Source organism: Phyllostomus hastatus, unplaced genomic scaffold, assembly GCF_019186645.2.
Source record: "Phyllostomus hastatus isolate PE091 unplaced genomic scaffold, TTU_PhHast_1.1 phas_contig_34, whole genome shotgun sequence".
Taxonomy (NCBI): Eukaryota; Metazoa; Chordata; class Mammalia; order Chiroptera; family Phyllostomidae; genus Phyllostomus; species Phyllostomus hastatus.
The window spans coordinates 45,772,657-45,792,250 of record NW_025333857.1 but is presented as its reverse complement, the minus strand read 5'-3'; the positions used below and the strand labels follow the sequence as shown (position 1 = coordinate 45,792,250).

Genomic DNA, 19,594 nt, shown 5'->3' with positions numbered 1-19,594 from the left:
CATCTTCCTGCTAATCTCCTACTCAAACTCTGTTCATCCCTTGGCATCAAGCTCAACCCTCCCTGAAGCTGTCTGCTGCCACTCATCCCTCATTTCCCTTCCTCCATTCTCTAGGATCTCCAGAGGAGTTTCTGTCTGCATCCTAGCATTTATATGATCCCCAAGCAGGACAGAGTAGAGAACAGAGCGCAGAATTAGGAAGCTCAAGACCTAGTTGTGGATACTCTCTGCCATTCACTAGCCAGGTGGCCTTGGCCTAAGCTTCCTCATGAATGAAGTAGGGTTAATAATCTCAGCTCTGCCCGCTTCCCAGGATTCTTGGAAGATGACATTGGTTCACTAATGTGCAGGTGTTTTGTGGGGTTTTTTTTTCTGCACCATTGTCAGATCTCACTACTACACACATTTCTTCTTATGCCACTGTTAATGGTTGACCTGTATAAGACTTGTCTCCATAGTGACATCCAGAGGAAGAAGGAATTTTTTTGTTCTCCCCTTGAACCTATGGGACCTACGTGGGACACTCAAATACTGATTTGTATGAGGGATTTTCAATGTAATAATATAATTCAATACAATAATAGTAGTTGCCAGAACTTTAAATCTTACCCTGAGCAACATCATCATATGTGTTCTGGTTCACCATCCTCTCCACAATTTTAGCAGCTTGTGCCACTTTGGTGATATCGTCACTCTGTGGAGGTACAGAAGTGACAGTTTCTCTTATAAGCCAGCACATGAAAGATCAAGTCCCAGGCTACAGCCCAGCCTTGTAACTGATTCAGCAATGCTTCTCTGACACTGTCCACCCCAGGGAGTTCTGTAAATGTACCTCTTCATGTCTCCAGGCCCAGCTTACGCCATCACACACTACTGGGAATGCCTAGCTCACAAGTACCACAAGGAGTCTACACTGCCATACATAGCTCCTGGGCAGAGACTGATTTCTGTTCTTTCATTCTGAGCTTATTCTGGAAAAGGCATGTCTCTGAGCACAAGACAGGGCATTAAAGACTGGAAGGGTACCAGAGCGGAAAGCAGACAAGGGCAGGTAAGAGGCTTCTTAGGTGGGAACCTGAGATTTCACCAGCACAGGCAATGACAAAGAGTCTCATTAAGGGCCTCAGAGATTTAGTTAGAAGTTGAAGAAGACAGAGAGGGAGAGACCTGCTTACACATAGGGAGTATCAGGCAGAACTGACTTCCAATCTAGAGCCCTGTATGCTGGCCAGACCAAAGAGAAAGTAGGAAGTTTCATGTCAGAGAAAAATGACTCAGTTTGAACCAAATAAACAAGACCATCATTCTATAAAATTCCATAAATCCACAAGGTGAACCACTTAGCAGGTTATTAGAGGAGCAAAACGTTTGGGACTGACAAGAAAAGCCCATGAGTTTAGGGCAGGTGGCAAGAGTGAACCAGCTGAGTGGGCAGCCATCCAAGGGGGCTCCAGAGACCCAGGCCCATGGCTCTCAAGGATGAGATTTCCCAGGAGTGGCAGTGTCAGAAAGTGGTTATTAAGAGAATGGGTTCTGGAGCCACCCAGACCTGCATTCCCATCCCATTCCATGGATTAGAAGCCAGGTGGCAACTTTGGGCAAGCTGCTTACTTCTCTGGGTCTTAGAGTATTTGTAATACAGTGGGGATGAACAATACCACTGGCATCATAGGGCCACTGTAGGAATGAATGTAATAACACACATGGTATTATTAACTTGCTACCCAGTGGGCGATGGTGATGGTAGTGTCAGAGGAAACATGCAGACCAGTGTGGTGGGGGCTTATAAAGTCACATATGGGGAAATGCCCTTTGAGAGCCCTTTGTCAGGTCTCAAACTAACTCCCAGTTTATCTCAGAAAAGCGACCAAAGACATTCCCTGGAATCTTACAATCACAGTCCTTAGTGTTCACCTAGTCCCAGCTACTGCTGCTACTACATGGCTCAAAGCAGGAATTCTCCTGCCTCAACACCTTCCTGGCAAATGACCTCCCTATGTCAGGCAGCATCTTCTGTGGTCAGACAGCCTATTTACTGAAACCTACTTCCCTGAGTCTTTTACTCATGGTCTTAACTCTGTCCTCTGGCCACAGGGAATTGTATGTCTAGTAATAGCTCCTCTGATGTAGGGGACAGGCACTCATCTCCTGAGTTAGCATTTCTTCAAGTGAACCCTCCCAGCTTCACCAACTGTGGTATGGCACCACCTACCAATCAACACCAAGAAAATACTATGTTAGGGGCTGTGCATACATTATCTTAGGTTCTCATGATAATCTGGCAAAGTAGGTATAATAGGATATCTTTACAGATGAGGAAACATGTTTTAGAAAAACCCAGCTAATAAGTGGCAAAGCCAGGATGTAAACTCAAGTCTGTGGACCCCAAGGCCCATACTCTCAGCCCCACACAGACAGCCACTTCCTCTCCAATCTGACCACCTTCCAGTAAGGTTTCTGTAACCATGGCTCAGCATAGAGCCCACAGCCAAACCCCAGACAGATCTTCAAGTGAACCCTGACCCAGGCTGGCAGCCCCTGTGAAGCCCCTAACCTCTAAAGAAATGGCGCAGCAAAAGTCAAGGGTCTGGACAGGGCAACATGCAGTGCAGGGACTTAATCTTTCACTCCAGGGTTCCAACATCCAGTATGGTCATGACCACCAAGAGCCTGGTCTATGATTGAATGAAACCAAATTGAGAGAGGGGAGTTCTGGCCAAGATGGAGGCATAGGCAGAAACCCTTTGCTTCCTTACATAACCAAAAGGAGGATAACAACCAATCTAGAATCAATAAACAACTAAAGGTGCCAGGAAATCAAACTTCATGGAACTCCAACAACCACGGAATTAAAGAAACAGTCAACCAGAACAAGGAAAACAGTAAGGTGGTGAACGGAGAGAACCGGAGGAGAGGCGGCAGACCTTGCAGGCAAGGCTGGCTGTGGAGAGTCTGCGGGCTGCATGGGCAGGGCTAACTTAGGGGAAACTGAGACACAGAGCTGGCTGCGGACTATAGTGGTTGCTGCAGTGGGAGAAACTCCCCGTCTCACAGGAGAGTTGGTTGGAAAGTGGGCTAGAGACAAGAAGGCCAGCTGCATTGTTCCCTCTCTGGCCCCTCCCCCACTAGTAGTGCTGCAGCACAGCAAGGGAGGTTGCCTTGCCCTGGTGAATACCCAAGGCCCCACCCCCTTACCACTTAACAGGTGCTCTGAGCAAAGAAATAGGGCCAAAATGAAAGAACAGAACAAAACTTCAGAAAGAGAGCTAAGCGATGAGGAGATAACCAACCTATCTGATGGAGAATTTAAAGCCCTGGTAATCAAAATGCTCACAGAACTGACTGAGCTTGGTTGATAAATGAAAGAACAAATGAAAGATATCCCAAATGAAATAAAGCAAAATATTCAGGGAACCAATAGTGACAGGAAGGAAACCAAGACTCAGATCAACTATTTGGAAAAAAGGGAAGAAATAAACATCCAACCAGAACAAAATGAAGAAACAAGAATTTAAAAAAATGAAGAGAGGCATTTGAAACTGGGTCAACTTGAAACATTCCAATATCCGAATCATGGGGGTGCCAGAAGGAGAAGAACCACAGCAAGAAATTGGAAACTTATTTGAACAAATAATGAAGGAAAACTTCCCCAATCTGGCAAAGGAAACAGACTTCCAGGAAGCCCAGAGAGTCCCAAACAAGTTGGACCGACCCAAAGAGGAACACACCAAGACACATAATCATTAAGTTACCCAAGATTAAAGACAAAAAGAGGATCTTAAAAGCAGCAAGAGGAAAAGAAAGAGTTATTTACAAAGGAGTGCCCATAAGGCTATCAGTGATTTCTCAAAAGAAATCTTGCAGGCAAGAAGGGGCTGGAAAGAAGTATTCCAAGTCATGAAAGTCAAGGACCTATATCCAAGATGACTCCATCCAGCAAAGCTATCATTTAAAATGGAAGGGCAGATAAAATGCTTCCAGATAAGGACAAGTTAAAGGAGTTCATCATCACCAAGCCCTTATTACATGAAATGTTAAAGGGACTTATCTAAGAAAAAGCAGATAAAAAATGTGAATAGTAAAATGACAAACTCACAACTATCAGCAAATGAACCTAAAAACAGAAAGAAAAACAACAAAAACAGAAACTAAGCAAACAGAACAGGAACAGAATCAGAGAAATGGACATCACATGGAGGGTTTTCAGTTGGGAGGGGGGAAGGAGGAATAGGGGGAAAAGGTACAGGGCAGAAGAAGCGTAATTGGTAGGCATTAAATAGATGGGGAGAGGTAAAAAATGGTACAGGAAATAGAGAACTCAAAGAACTTATATTACAACCCATGGACATGAACTAAGTGGGGGATGCTGGAGGGTTGGGTGGTGCAGGGTGGAGGGGGGCTAAAGGGGGGACAATTGGGCAAACTGTAATAGCATAATCAATCAAATATACTTAAAAAAAAGAAGAAGAAGAAGAACTTGAACTCAGGTGGGGGAAAAAAAGGAAAAAGAAACTGAATTGGGGCAGTATCTATTAAGCCAAGGCAAGGAATACTTAAACAGCTCCTAAAATGTGACTTTTTGTCAGGGATATGATAAAATCACATTTGAGTGGAAGCGGGCCTACCTCAGCAAAGGAAGCAAAACTTCTTTAGCCCATTTGGCTTCTATTCCAGGGTGGAGCAGAACCACTTTCCTGAGAGCTTTTTGGGAGCTCTCCAGGGTGCTGAACTCAGACACTCACTTCCTATGGACCTTGTTCTTCCTACTCTATTGCAGGTCAAACTCATCCTGATTTCCATACTGGGATTCTGGCTCCTGACCCAGCTTTCTCTTACTCAAGGGACAAATGTGGCCTTTCAACATCTCCTGTGGCGAACCTCTCTGCTGTGACCTCTCACTGTAACTTCTGTGATGATGGTCAAACCTATGTGGCTACATCCACGTTGAGACCCCCTAACTATGACCACTATAACAACTCCTTTGTGGTACCTCATAGTAAATCCATCAAAGAGTGGCCACACTCATTGGCCTGGATTTGCTGTTACCTGTGATCAGCTCTAACTTGGCTTTTGGCCCTCAAGATTCACCTAAAAACTTGAGCTCAAGTAAACCCAAGGACTAAAGGTCAAAGAACAAATCGTCCTCCCAAACCCCATGAGCCCCTATCCATGGAGGGGGTGCCCTATTCTCACATCCCATCCCACCCTGAGAAGACTCCCCAGCTCTTCCAGGGTGCACATCAGGCTTTCAATATCATTCCTGTCTTCTCTTGCCCCCTAACCTAGCAATACTCAATCTCTGCTAGCTTCCAGATTTACATAAAATTTGGGGGAGCTGTGGAATTCCAGAGGCAGTTGTAGCTCTTCTCACATCTTCCCACAAGGAAAGAACTATTCATACTTCAACTTGAGCCCCCAACCCTTTGCGTGTCTATAAAGCCCAGATAGTCAGGCTTATGTCTACCCGGGGTCCAAAGTCTAACTCAGTCATCCTCTGTGACAGAGCCATGGTAACCCTCACCAAACCTGGGACTCCATAAATGTCATCTTCCTCATGCTCATCTTTCCCATTTTTTTAGTCACGGGTGTCTTTGTCTTCTCCTTCTCTTTGGTCTTTTCCTGCTTCTCAAGTTCCTCTACATAGGCATCATAGATCTCCCACTAGACAAGGGTGAAATCAGAAGGATCAATACAGGGCAAAATCTTCAGCCAGCCAGCTTCTCTTCAGCCTTCAGGTCTTAAAGAGTTGATCACGCCAACCCCTGTCACGTGCCATCACATCACCTTGTACTTGGTCTACTGTAATTATGTATTCAACATCTATCTTCCCTGCTAGCCATGGGATGAAAGAGTTCTCAGGACACCTCTGGGCTGATCTTTCTACCTTGCAGCCCAGGAGCTTGGTTGTCAGCTGGAGGTCAGTATTATTTCAGCCTACAACCTCTACCAGGCAAAACAAATGGGCAAACATGAGCCTAGCTCACTTTTTTCTTGGTAACTTACACAACTCTGAACTAGGAAATTTAAAAAAAAAACCTTCCCCCACGGAGATAGGATAAAATTATTGGCTCAAGCTGGCTGTTTACAGCACTGACCATACATTCTCAGTATAAAAAGATAAACAAAAAGTTAGGGAAACCCTGTTAACTAGATCTGACAGCAAAAGAAGCCCAAGATAGCAGCAGAGGAAGCAGCAAGGATCTGAGGCTGGACAAAAGCCCCAGATCATACTATGTGCTCTTCAGAGCTGGGCAGTCACTGCCACCTGGAGGCCAGACAGTCAGACCTTACATTTAACAATTCACCTATGGGCCAGTACTCCACATCCAGAGCCCTCCAACAACCCTGTCAGGCTGTTTGTTGTCTTCATTTGACAGGAAAAAGAAACAGTCATTCAGGGTAACATGGATTGGCCAGGATCTTACAGTATGAGCAGCAGAGCTGGGGCCTGAATTTAGATCTCTTGGCCCCATATTCTGCTCAAATCAGCAGCCTATCCAGTGGGACTTGAGGAGGAAGGAGGGTCAGCAGGAACACTGAGTTTGTTGGAAGAGCAGGGTTAGAGTGTTAATACTTCAGAGTCAGCCACAGGGTGCCATGGGTTATAGAGTCCATGGGAACAAATGTCCCCCCCACCCCCGCCAGAAGTCACACCTCTCTCTCCCTTGGTCAGCCTTGCCCTGGGGACAGGGTCATGTGGCTGATCCAGAGCTCACTGGGTGGGAATTTATTGTCTGACTGAGAGCTCACAGGGTGGAACCTAGTGTTTCACGTGCCTGTTGTTCAGAGCCTGAACAAGAAGCAGGGAAGTGGATGGATGAGGAGGGCAAACTGTCAGAGGCTTCTTTGACCACACCAGTCTCCCCTGTTGCCAAGCCAGACAAGGAGGAATGGGGTAGGGGTAGGTGATGGTTTTTAGACTGGCTCGGGGTCTCACCTGATTGGCTGTGGCTGAAAAGTTTGTCCTGGGAGGAGGCTCCATCTGACATTCTCGGTCCTAGAGAATAATGACAACAGGAAACCTACAGAAAGTGCTTAGCTTTGTCTCACTGAACCCAATAGTATACCCATTGCTGAATCATTTCTGTTGGAGCTGAGGGGTGAGGGGTGGGGCCAAGAACTGGGGAAGTAAAGAGGACCAGGGCCAGAGCTAGGGCAGTAAAATGACCAAATGATGCAGTGAAAGCCTACATTTTCCACCCAAGTCTGCTTCAGAAAAAGCCTAAGCTGGGGCAGGGGAGGGTGTGAAGCCTGACTATGCCAGTTTCAACCAAGAAAAACTCCATGTGGGGGCTGGACAGATCTGCAGGAAATCAATCAGTCCTTGTTGTGGCCAGCCTCTAGACACAGGACACAGAGGGCAGCCTCTGACAGGCCATTGGGCTAATTAATATCCCTCACCCTGAGAAGTCTTCTCTCTCATACTGGGGTTTCTGGCTTCACCAGGGAAATGCACCCCCTCCCCAATGTGTATCACTCAGACTACCAAACATTAGCATAGGGACTGCAGAAGGTGATAAAGAGCTGTCAAAAACCCACCCTGCAGACCTCTGCCATCCACTCACAGATTCATTTCTGTAGAATACGGCCTTAGACATGTGAGTCTCTCACCTGAAATCCTGAGAGGTTCTTTCTGCCTGGTACTCAGGGTCCTTCACACTTACGTGAAGCCAGGGAACTATTCTAGCCTTTTCCAGCTAGTCTATCACAGAGACTATCACCTTTGGTCAAACTGGCTCATAGCCCCACCTCCCCAGCATATTCTGGCCTCCCGTCTCTTCCCCAGATCCTGACCTCCTCTTCAACACCAATTCAAGTTTCACTGTCTCAGTGGAGGGCTTCGTTCTCCTTGTTACTCCCTCTGAACTCCTGCCTGGATGATGCACAGGGACCTGAATACATGCTCCCAGCTCTCCATGGAGAGAGTAACCATGGCATCTACCCTGTCACCCTGCCAGGCTGAGGGCTGCTGGGGCTGGGGTCAGGCCTGCTTTCTTCCCTCCCATGCACAGTGCAGAGTTGGGAGACCAAAGGGCCGGGGCGGGGGCTGCTCTACCCGGAGAGGGTTGTTGAAGGTCTGTGAGGCTCTCTCACTGAAGTTGAACTGGTTGGTGAGCTTTCGCTCCTTGGGCTTAGGAGTCATCAGTTCTTCTTCAGTCACTTTTTCAGCTGCCTGGTGTGGAGAAAAAGACCCACAGGACCAGGACTCAGCTATGAGGAAAATGTACTGGGGAATTGGGAGGGTAGGGAGAAGACATGTCTTGGAATAAGATGGCAGTGGGAGAGAGTGATGATGCCAGAGGCACTGGTACCCGCAGCCTCTAACTTCTCACTTTGAGCCCCATCCACAACGAGTCAACCCTGAAGCCCCCTTCCCCTCCACTCTCCACCTGCCATCTACAGCTGGAGAGAGGGAACGGGCAGGCTGGAGAGCAGTACTACACTGTACCGCTGCTGCAGGTACATTCGTTTGACTCCCAGCTTCAGCTTCTGTTTCTGCTTCCTTGGGCTCTTCTTCTTCTTCAAGGATTTCTGTTTCTGAAAACACCAACTTGGCAGACTCCTGTGAACCTTGGCAGGACATTGCTGATGAGCTCAAAGTCCAGGCCCACTTCCCCATCCCCTGGCAGGGCAGGGCTTTTGGGTTCCTGACTTTCAGGCACACCCCCACCCCAGGGTTCTCCTTGGCCTGAGCCTCACGGGCTAGCTCCCAGATCTATCTGGGACAGCCAACTGTTGGATTGTACATAAGTAGATACTCTGCAATTCCCTAGAGTAACCAGAGAAAGGGGACCAGACTGCTGCCTCAGGCTGGCCCGTAGGCCTACCTGCCGCTAACTCATCCCGGTAGTGCTGGCGCCGACCTTCATCCGAGTCTTTGGGGATCAGGTTCCCGACCTGGCTGTAGTGAACTGCCAATTGGTTCACAAAGCCAATAAGCTTATATGTGCCTTCCTAAGAAGAGAAGGGGCTGAGTCAGACCAGGGGTCCTCAAAAGGGCTAGAGTCAGAATGTGGCCTGTTTTCACTCTTTAGGACCTAAGATAGTCTATCTGTTAACAGAAGCATAACACCAAATCCTCAGTTAGCCTGAAATTTTCACTGCATGCCAGTTTAAAAAAGAGGGGGGAAATGGAATAAAGTTTTTCTTTTGAGTTCTCATTAAAGATATATTTGTAAATACCTTCTGCTTCCAACTTGAATTTACCTATCACTGGCTCCTACATCTGTGCCAAGGGATCCTGGCTCACCTGTTTCACCTCAGGTCAGACAGTGTCACCACAACAGGGCAGGCCTTGTACTTAGCAGATGCCAGGGCTGGACAGATACTCAGAGACACCAAATGCCCAATCCCCCTGTTCCATACAGAAGGACCACAGAAATCTAGAAAAGGTTGGCATTTGGCACTTATTTAGGTCACATGGCAAATGAGAAGCAGGGATGACTTACTTTAAAATTGTACCTGACGATGTTCTGGGGTGCATGTGGGTTGTTGGCTTTCAGAATTCGGGTGAACTCCTCTTTTAGCTCCTAAAGAAAAGAAATACTAAGAGGGTCATACATGGAGTGTCACTATCCCACTCTGATGCTTGGGAGGACCCCTCCCCACCAGAGTGTCAGCAGACATCTGACAACCAGGTTCTTGCAGGCTCTATCAGTACTATGGAAGAACACACTCTGAGGCTGGAGGAGGTAGAAGGAGCAAGAATAGGATGCTGCTAACTTACCGCCTCAGTCAGCTCCAGCTGGTCAGGGGGTCTGATCGTGACTTTGGACTGGGCCCATTCATCTGCCCCTTCTCCCACTTCAGTCCCTGAATCTTCATCCTGGATAAAAACCTCACGTGAGGATCAGGAGTGCCTGGTCTGCTTGGATAAGTGAGAATGCTGCAGGAAGCCCCTTCATCCAGAAAACTCAGAAGCCAAGCTCTGTCATGATACACAGAACACAAAATATACCCGAGACCACTCATGAAAGAGTCCAACGGAACTGCTCAGGCCAGAGTTCTCATTGCCTGAAAGATCATGGCCGCCTCAGCCCTGGGGCTCAGGCCTTACCCCTGGGGGTCTGGCCATAGCTGGAACATTGTGGTGGACAAGAAGAACTGGCTCCTCCCTAGTGCTTCCCACACAGCCCAGAGCTGATGGCCAGGATCAGCTGCCAAAGACAGGGCTTTATGCAATATGAAAGGACACCCAGCTATTCTGTACACTGCTTCAACTTGAATTCATATTTTACCTTCCAATTTGCCACCTTGAGTTTACTCTTACAGCAATACTTTCAGTACTTAGTAACTTTAAGCTTCACAGTCCCATCAGATCCTTGGAGCAAAAAAACCAGGAAAAGTTTTTCCTTTGCCTGGTAGACAGTTAAACACCTTGCCAGTGTGGCTGATGGCATAGAAAAAAATACTCACCATCACAAGCAATTAAAGATGTACAAAATAAAACAATGCAGTTTTTCACTATAAAACTGGTAAAAACTAAAACAACAACAATGAATGAAAATAACACCAACCAAACAAAACTAATATCCAGTGTGGGTGAGGTTGTGAGGAAATAAGCACTCAAAAATCAGCACTACTTTTCTAAAGAGCAATTTGGAAATATTTGCCAAAAGCCTAATAAGTATTTATCCTCTTTGATTCAGATATCTATGTGTTGACATTTATATTAAAGAAATAACCACAGAGATGCCCATGGATTTAAATGCATTAAAGTTTGTTGGAGGATTGATTGTAATAGTGAAAAAGAGGAAACATCTAAATGTCTAACAATAGGGCATGGTTGAACTGATGATGGGATGGCCTCAAGGAAAATGTGGTAAAATACCATGCACTAATTATTAATAAGGCTATAAAAGTATTTATTGGTAGTAAAAGGTATTCTAGATATATCATGTAAAAGGAGATTATAAAATAACATACAGTTTGAAATTCCATTAAAAATAAATACATGTAATTTTTATAGTATGCATAAAAACATCAGGGAAGATATAATATCCCATATTAACTAAGAGGTTTCTAGGGGTAGTAGGTTTAAGGGTGATTTTAATATTCTTTTTGCCCACTTGAATTTTTTAAAAAATATATAGCTAATAATTTTAAGAGAAAAAGTGTTATTAGCTTCTTGCTGAGAGATGGCGTAGTTTCAGCACTTACTCTCTTCCTGGCTCCTCTGCCTACAGCCATGCTCTGAAAGAACAGAAACAGAGGGTAAGTCATAAGCGAATCTCCATGAGGATATTAGAGACAGTACCACAGGGAGGCTTCTGCCCAGGGACCTTGCCTCTCATAAGCGCCCCAAATGAGCACTGAACCCACAACCAAGGCATGTGCCTGACTGGGGAGCAAACCTGTGACCTTTTGGCTTATAGGATAACGCCCCAACCGAGCCATACCAACTGGGGCAACATGTGCTTCTTAGCCCAGCCAAGGAGGTCCTGTGTCTGAGGCAACCCCCAGGCCACCATCAGTGGGACTGACTCGTGGAGAGCAACCAGGCAATGTAGCACTGGGCATGTCTTATTTGCAACTAGTTCAACAAACATTTTTTTAAAAAGCTTATTTTAAATGCTCAGCTCTGTACTGGGCATTAAGGTAATTTTAAAGGGTAGATTATATTCCTAAACGCTTATTTAAAATGAATGTAAGTTCTTTAAAAGCAGGCACTTTGTTTTGTACACTGCTGTCTCATAATATAGAAGGTGTTCAAAAATACTTGTTGAAAAAATGAATGAATGCCATTAAACCCATTAGTAGTCATGACCCTGGGAAAAATGATTTTCCTCTCTGGGCCTCAGTTTCCTTGTCAGTAAAGTGCATGGGACTGGATATGATGACCTTCTACTTCTAACATGATCAATTTTTATGTTCTTAAGAGCAGCATGCTCAATTCTACCTAATAAACATTTATTGAGCATCTACTATTTATGTGCCAGGTGCTAACCTAGGCAGTGGTACAAAGAGAGATGAAGTCCCTATCCTAGTTTGTTCAGGGTCCATAGAGGACAGAGGGTATGATCAGTGTTTGTCATTTACTCACTTGCTCACTCACTCACTCATTCAGCATATGTGCCTTTGAAAGCCTGCTGTGAGCCAGCGATAGAGACATGTATGCACAGGGTGCTGTAAGAATGCATGAAGGCACCTGCTCAACCTGAGGTGCACAAGAAAGGGTTCCAGAGGTGGCAGTTTCTTAGCCGGCTATCAAAGGACAAGTAGGGTTGTTCAGGTGGAGAAAATGTTTTTCAGAAGGGCTTTTCAGGAGAACAGAGCATGTGGGAAGTCTAGATGAGAACAGTGACAGAGACAGTAAAATTTCCACCAAACAAAAGAAAACTGCAGTAGCTATACAGAACAATAGGTGTTCTGGATGATCAAACAAGAGGAAGATCAGTGAAGGCTGGAAAGATGAGGAGGAGGCTCTTGGAAAAAGCCTGGAGCTCTGGAGAAGGGGGCAAGGCAGCAGAGAAGCCAAAGGGCACATGTTGGTGGCAGCATGGAGCATGGGAAAGAGACCTCTGCTCCCAGCTCTTGCTGATTACCTACCTGTGTGATCTTTGGGAATTCTCTGGGCCTCAGTCTCCCAAATGCAAAGCAAGGGAGTTCGACTAGATGGGCTCTTACTGACCTTATGTGATAGGGTCTATGGGAGAGGTTTCGGCAGTGGGTGGGGGCAGGGGGGGTGGCAGAGAAAAGGGACTCCAGGGGGAGAGTAGAGTGTGTCTCTGCTTGAGCTGGGATTGTTGCTGGCAGGGCAGGCAGCAGGATTCAAATTTCTGCCAGGTTACCAAGGTTTCCAGTGATGAGAACCCTTCTCTGAGGCTAAGCTGCATGAGCCAGAAAGCTGCTTTTCTTTAAAGAGCCTCTGATCCCTAAGGTAACGAGATGGAAGCGCCACAATGCCCAACAGCTTTCTGGCCCACATCAGAGTATTGGAGGGCCAATCCCAACCCAAACTGCCAGCCTTAAATAGAAAATGAGATCCAGTTACCACTGCCCCCATAAATGTCTGTAAAACATTTATCTGGCAATAAAAGAACTGACAAGGCAATTTGAGTGTAATTGTTTTTGGCAGTTGGAAATATTTCAATTAACACACTATAAAAGCCACACTATAATAAATGCAAAACAGGCCAATGAAATCAGCTACAGCCCTGACTTCCCAACCATGGCGAAGGAGATTGAATGTCAGGCTGCCACTATGGGCCCTTGGTCTTCCAGAAGGAGAAGCCTGAGACACACAAGCCTGAATTCCTGAAAAGCTTTTGATGATTCTAGCCAGAATCCGTCAAACCACAGAAGAAGAAAGCCCAAACTCCCTGCCCTGGCCCTTGGAACTCCACCATCTGGCCACAGTCTCCATTCCAGCCTGCTCTCCCCCCCTTCATGTGCTAGACTTTGAGGTGCAGCTCAGTGAGGCTAATCGCATTTCCTGAGTTTGGCCTGTGCTTTCCCACCTCTACACTTTTGCTTTTACTGTTCCTCCTTTGAAGGAACACCATCTTCCCCCTCCCCCTCCCTGTTCCCACTGTCTATGCCTAACAAAACCCTACCCAATTAGCCTCTGCTAGTCCTTCATCTAAGTCTGACACATTACCCCCTTTCTCCTACCTCCCTCTATTCTTCCTTTTCCCATTTTGAGTAAAGCTCTGCACCACCTTCCATCACCACCACAAGAACTGGTCAAATAGACACTCTGTTGTCTCTGAGTTTTTATCTGAAAACAGGGGCAGTATTACAAAAAGAAACATAATACTGCAGTACACATAGGAGGCAAGTTGGAGATTCCAGCAAGGGAGGTCCACCACTCTTACACTATTTACCAAAGAAGAACCTCTTCTCTTGGAGAAGTTATTCTGTTTGACCAAGGAGTGGTGAAGGAAGAGGAATCTCCCCCATCTCCCCAACCACCATGACAGTCAAAGTAACCCAGGTCATCAGTGGGATAACAGATGTCCCAGCCAGAACTCCTTCACAGTAGAGCATTTTTTCTATTCTTACTGCTACAGATTTTAGTGTGAGCATCCTAGGGCAGTGACTGGTAATAACACAGCCGTCTAGTGGTCACTTCTCAGTTCTCTTACAGGACCTAACATTGCTGAGGGCTCACACACTCCTTCTTGAAACTTTTTTTAGGATTTTATTTATTCACTTTTAGAGAGAGGGAAAGGGAGGGAGGAAGGGAGCAAAACATCAATGTGCGAGAGATACATCGATCCAACCCACTGCCCCCAGCATGCTCCCAACCAGGGACCTGGCCAGCAACTCAGGCACATGCCCCAAATGGGAATCAAACGACCGACCTTTTGGCTCAGAGGCCTGCACTCAGTCCACTGAGCCACACCAACCAGGGCTAAAATTCCTTCTCCAACTTCATTTCCATATCACCGACCTCTTCAATAGTTCCTTTCAATATCCTTGATCCCTCCAGGAATATATGTGACCCCCCAGTCTTTTTATTCTACATACTCCTCCCTTGGGGAGTGTGTAAAATATTCCCACCCACAGCTTCATCCTCTACCTTATGATAAAACCCAAATCTATTTCTACAGCTCAGACTTCCCAGAACCTCACATTTAAACTGATGACAGAGTATTCAAACTCAACATCCTAAAAACTGACCTCATTATGTTCTTTTTCCACCTCAATCATTATATTTTTTCCACCTCAAACTTCCTTTTCTCCCTAGTGTTTCCTATGTCATTCAGCACACCACCATCCACCCAGTCACCCAGGTTGGAAATTGAGAGCTATCAAAGACACCTGCCTTTTCCTCACACTCCCATTAGTCATATTTCAAAGCCTAACAATTCTCTTTGACATCTTCCCTAACTATCCTCTCCAGTTTTATCCCCTCTTAATTCAGGTCCTTACTATCTCTTGCTTAACTACATTTGATTTCCCTGGCTCCAATTTCTCTCTACTCTAATAATTATGTCATTATCAGTCCCAGCTATTGAGTACTTATTCTGGACCAGTCACTTACTAAGTAATTTATCTTTTTTAATTATCTCATTTAATCTTCACAAACATCCTATAGGTCAGGTGCTATCATTATTCACATTTTACAGATGAGGAAACTGAGGCATAGAGAGATCAGGCAACTGACCCAATAATAACCAGGATTTGACTCCAAAACCATCTCTGTAAGTGGTCTTTCTAAAACAAACCTGATCATGCCACTCTCTTGACTTAAAGCCTTCAAAGGCTCCCCATCAGCCATGAGATGAATCCCAAGCTACCTAATACAACATCCACCTCATCTCTGACTCTTTTCCTCCCACAGTTGTTTGGAGGGTGCTATGAAAATAAAAATTCTGGTCAGTGTAACAGGTGATTTTTATTGCCACCTATTGGGCATTTACCTACACTTCAAGCTGTTTTGGTATATGACTCATAGAATAATATAAAAACCCATTTGTCCCTGAGCGTGTTTTAGGCATAAAGAGATAAAAAATTCTTAAGTTGTACCTAATTGTGAAGATATGATATGGTATATATATGTATATATGTGTGTATATATACACATACACATACACACACACAATTTTTATTTTAATTATGACATCAGATGTGACCATGAAGCCCAAATGTGGGCTTCACAGTCAACCATACCTGGGTTGGAGATCTCACTCTGTTAGTTCTATGATTCTAGGTAAGTTACTTGCTTTCTCTGAATCTCAGTATGATTACCTTTAAAATGGGTGTCGTAACAACATCCTCTCAGACAACTATGGACTTGTTAGCAGGATTTAAATGATTCGATGCACGTAAAGTTCATAGAGTGGTTGCTGGCCAGAGTTTATGCCCAATACACGGTAGTTGGCAGCATCGTATTCCCTCTTATAGACCTTGCTCTGCCCTCAGCCACATAGGATCTATGCTGCCCTGTGCCTACTAGGAAGCACCCGCCATGGGGATGACTAGACCTTTCAACAGATCACATCTCCCCCAAAGAGTTCAATGTGGAAACACGACTGTTCCTGGAAAGAGGGGCTCTTCGAAGCATGTAAACCCACAGACGCTACATCCTCCTGCCTGGGACCCAGGGGACTTTGTTTACCATTTTAGTTGTCTTGGTCCTTATTTTAAAACTCACTAACAGGTTTCCATTAAGCTAAATTGAAACTAAATACCTCACCAGCTTGCAGTTTCCTGTTTCTAAAAGGGTAAAAGCTCTTAGTCCCAAAGGAGCAGTAATTTACCAACAAATCTTCCTCTAACTACACAGGCTGCATCTGAAATCCCCAAGCCTAGAGCTGTGTCTAAAGCACACAGAAGGTACTCAATAAGTACAATTGAAATAGATCTCTAAATTTTGAAACACTTGATGAAGGGTAACAGACACCATCATATACTATTTTGGAAGTGCCAACTGATACAAACTTTTTATAGCATTATTTCAATACCTACCAAACTTTTAAACGCAGATACCCCTCAATTCAGTAATTCCACCTTCTTGAATATTTCCTATGGGAATATTTACACACATGCATAGATGTATACACATAATTGCTTACTGCATCATTATTTGTAATATTTTTAAATGTAAAGGCTCAAATATTTATCAGTAGAAATCTAGTTCAATAAATTATTATATAGAATGGGATATTATGCATCTTATTAAAAGAATGACATAAACTTGCATGTATTGTTATGGAAAGCTTTCCCAGGTGCATTATTAAATTCTTTAAAAAGTGACAGGAATACATGACCCAACTGCTTACTTTAAAAATATGTGGGTATGCCTGTCATAATGGCTATCATCAATAAATCAACTAACAGCAAGTGTTGGTGAAGATGTGGAGAAAAGGGAACCCTTGTGCATTGTTGGTGGGAATGCAGATTGGTACAGCCACTGTGAAAAACAGTAAGGAGTTTCCTCAGTTAACTATAAATGAAACTGCCTTATGACCCAGCAATTCCACTCCTGGGAATATATCCAAAAGAATCCAAAACACTAATTTGAAAGAATATATGCACCTCTATGTCATTGCAGTGTTATTTAGATAGCTAAGCTATGGAAGCAACCCAAGTGCCTATCAACAGATGAGTGGATTAAAAAAGTTGTGGTACATGAATACAATGGGATACTACTTGGTCATCAAAAAGAACAATCTTACCATTTGCAACAGCATGGGTGGACCTAGAGGGTATTATGTTAAGTGAAATAAGTCAGTCAGAGAAAGACAAATACCACATGATTTTCACTTATATGTGAAATCTAAAGAACAGTATAAATGAACAAACAAAACAGGAACAGATTCATAGCTACAGAGAACAGACTGATGATTGTCAGAGGCAAGGGGGTGGAGGGTTGAGGGACTAGGTGAAAAAGATGTAGGAATTGAGAAGTACAGACTTGTAGTTACAGAACAGTCATGGGGATGTAAAGTACAGCATAGGAAATACAGTCAATAATATTGTAATAACTATGTATAGTGGTAGTTGGGTACTGGAAATATCAGGGGGAACACCTTGTCAAGTATATGATTGGCTAACCACTATACTGTACCTGTGAAACTAATACAAAATAATAATGAATGTAAACTGTAATTTAAAAAAATTTTTTAAAAAGAATATGTGTATATGAATAACTTTGTATGGTATCAGATGGGTACCAGACTTATTGAGGTGATCTCTTTTCAAGTTATGTAAATGTCTAATTACTATGTTGTACACCTGAAACTAATTGTATGTAAACTGTAATTGCAATTTTTAAAAATAACTAAATTAAAAGAAAAAATATGGGTGTATGTGTATTTGCATATACATACAAAAATTCTGGGAGAATATAGAAAATCTGTTGACAATGATTTGGTCCAAAAAATGTGATTGGGGAACTGTGGGGAAGGGGAACAATACTGTTCACTTTACACTCGTTCTCATGGCTTTAATATTTTTTAATGTGAATGTGCATTACTTTTTAATTTTATTTTTAAAATATTTTTTATTTATGTTTAGAGAAGGGGAGAGAGGCAGAAAGTGTGGGAGAGAAACATCAATGTGTGGTTTCCTTTCATGGGCCCCCTACTGAGGACCTAGCCTTCAACACAGGCATGTACTATAGACAGGGAATCGAACTGGCAACCCTTTGGCTTACAGGCCAGCGCTCAATCCACTGAGCCACACCAGCCAGGGCATGCATTACTTTTATAATTTAAAATGCTGGCTGAGAATTTAAAAAATCAACAAAATACATTTAAAGAGGTCCATTTTTTTCCTATTAATGTAGTGTTAGCACAGTGCTCAGAATGCAGAAAAAGGGAACAGGAGGCCAGGCTTGTGCCTTCCTGGAAGCACAGGACAGCAGAAGCCAACTGCATCTGGGACCTTTCCCAGATAAAACTATAAAAGGCAAGGTAGGGTAGGGTTTAAAAGCTGAAGTTTGAGTAAGCCTTGGCTAGATTCTTGACTCTGCCATGAGTTATATGTGAGACCCTGGGCAAGGTGCTTATTCTCTAATTCTAATTCTCTCATCTATACAGCAGAGAAAATATTAGTGCACTCCTCAGTGTTGCTGTGAAGATAAAGTACAATAGTGCATGAAGTGCACCTAACTCAAGGCCCAGTATTCAGTAAGCCCTCAAATAACAGTGGAAGTATATACTATGTGGTTGTCATTATTTTATTATCCTAATATAGTCTGCTATGCATCTCATTGAGTCCCGTTGTGAGGATAGTTATTAAATAGTTGAAAAGTGTGTTGTCCAAAATGGACTTTAGAACAAAGTCTATGGTAAGAGACAAAGGACATCATGTGACGATGAAGAGAGCAATCCAACAAGAGGATATAACCCTTGTAAATATTTATACAACCAACACAGGAACACCTAAATGTATAAGCAAATCTTGATGAACATAAAGGGAGAGAACAACAGTAAGCAGTCATAGTAGGAGGTTTCAATACCTCATTGACATCAATGGATAGATCTTCCAGACAAAAAATCAACTTCAGCTAGATCAGATGAATTTAATTGATATCTTCAAAGCATTTCATCCTGAAGCAGCAGAATATACATTCTTTTTAAGTGTACATGGAACATTTTCTACGATTGATCACATGTTAGGCCACAAAACAAGTCTCAATACATTTAAGAAGATTGAAATCATATCAAGCATCCTCTCTGACCACAATGGTATCAAACTAGAAATTAATAACAAGAAAAAAAAAAGGAAAAACACACAAAGACATGGAAGCCAAATAACATCTTACTAAACAATGAATGAATTAAAAATGAGATCAAAAAAGAAATCAAAAGATACTTTGAAACAAATGAAAATGAGAACACAACAACCCGAAATCTATGGGACACAGTGAAAGCAGTCCTAAGAGGGAAATTCGTAGCATTACAGGCCTACCTTAAGAAACGAGAGAAATATCAAATAAACAGTTTAACTGTACACTTAAAGGAATGAGTAAAAGAACAATAAACAAAACCAAAAGTGAGTAAAAGAAGGATAATAATAAAAATCAGAGCAGAAATAAACAAAATAGGTCTAAAAAATACAAAAGATCAATGAAACCAAACCTTGTTCTTTGAAAAGATAAAAAAGACTGACAAACCCTTAACCAGACTCATCAAGAAAA

General features: G+C 43.6%; 1 protein-coding gene across 1 annotated transcript in view; it reads right to left on the bottom strand.

Moving 5' to 3' along the window:
* DNAI1 (dynein axonemal intermediate chain 1) overlaps positions 1 to 11,190 on the bottom strand; it is a 36,389-nt gene extending 25,199 nt beyond the window's left edge. Inside the window, exons 1-9 of the mRNA XM_045840827.1 lie at positions 11,161 to 11,190; positions 9,728 to 9,826; positions 9,450 to 9,530; positions 8,829 to 8,955; positions 8,450 to 8,571; positions 8,057 to 8,173; positions 6,938 to 6,997; positions 5,527 to 5,661; positions 610 to 694 (exon numbers count right to left, since the gene is read on the bottom strand). Of these exons, the coding sequence (XP_045696783.1) occupies positions 610 to 694; positions 5,527 to 5,661; positions 6,938 to 6,997; positions 8,057 to 8,173; positions 8,450 to 8,571; positions 8,829 to 8,955; positions 9,450 to 9,530; positions 9,728 to 9,826; positions 11,161 to 11,190 (856 nt within the window). The remainder of the gene's footprint in view (positions 1 to 609; positions 695 to 5,526; positions 5,662 to 6,937; positions 6,998 to 8,056; positions 8,174 to 8,449; positions 8,572 to 8,828; positions 8,956 to 9,449; positions 9,531 to 9,727; positions 9,827 to 11,160) is intronic.
* Positions 11,191 to 19,594: the final 8,404 nt, after the last annotated feature.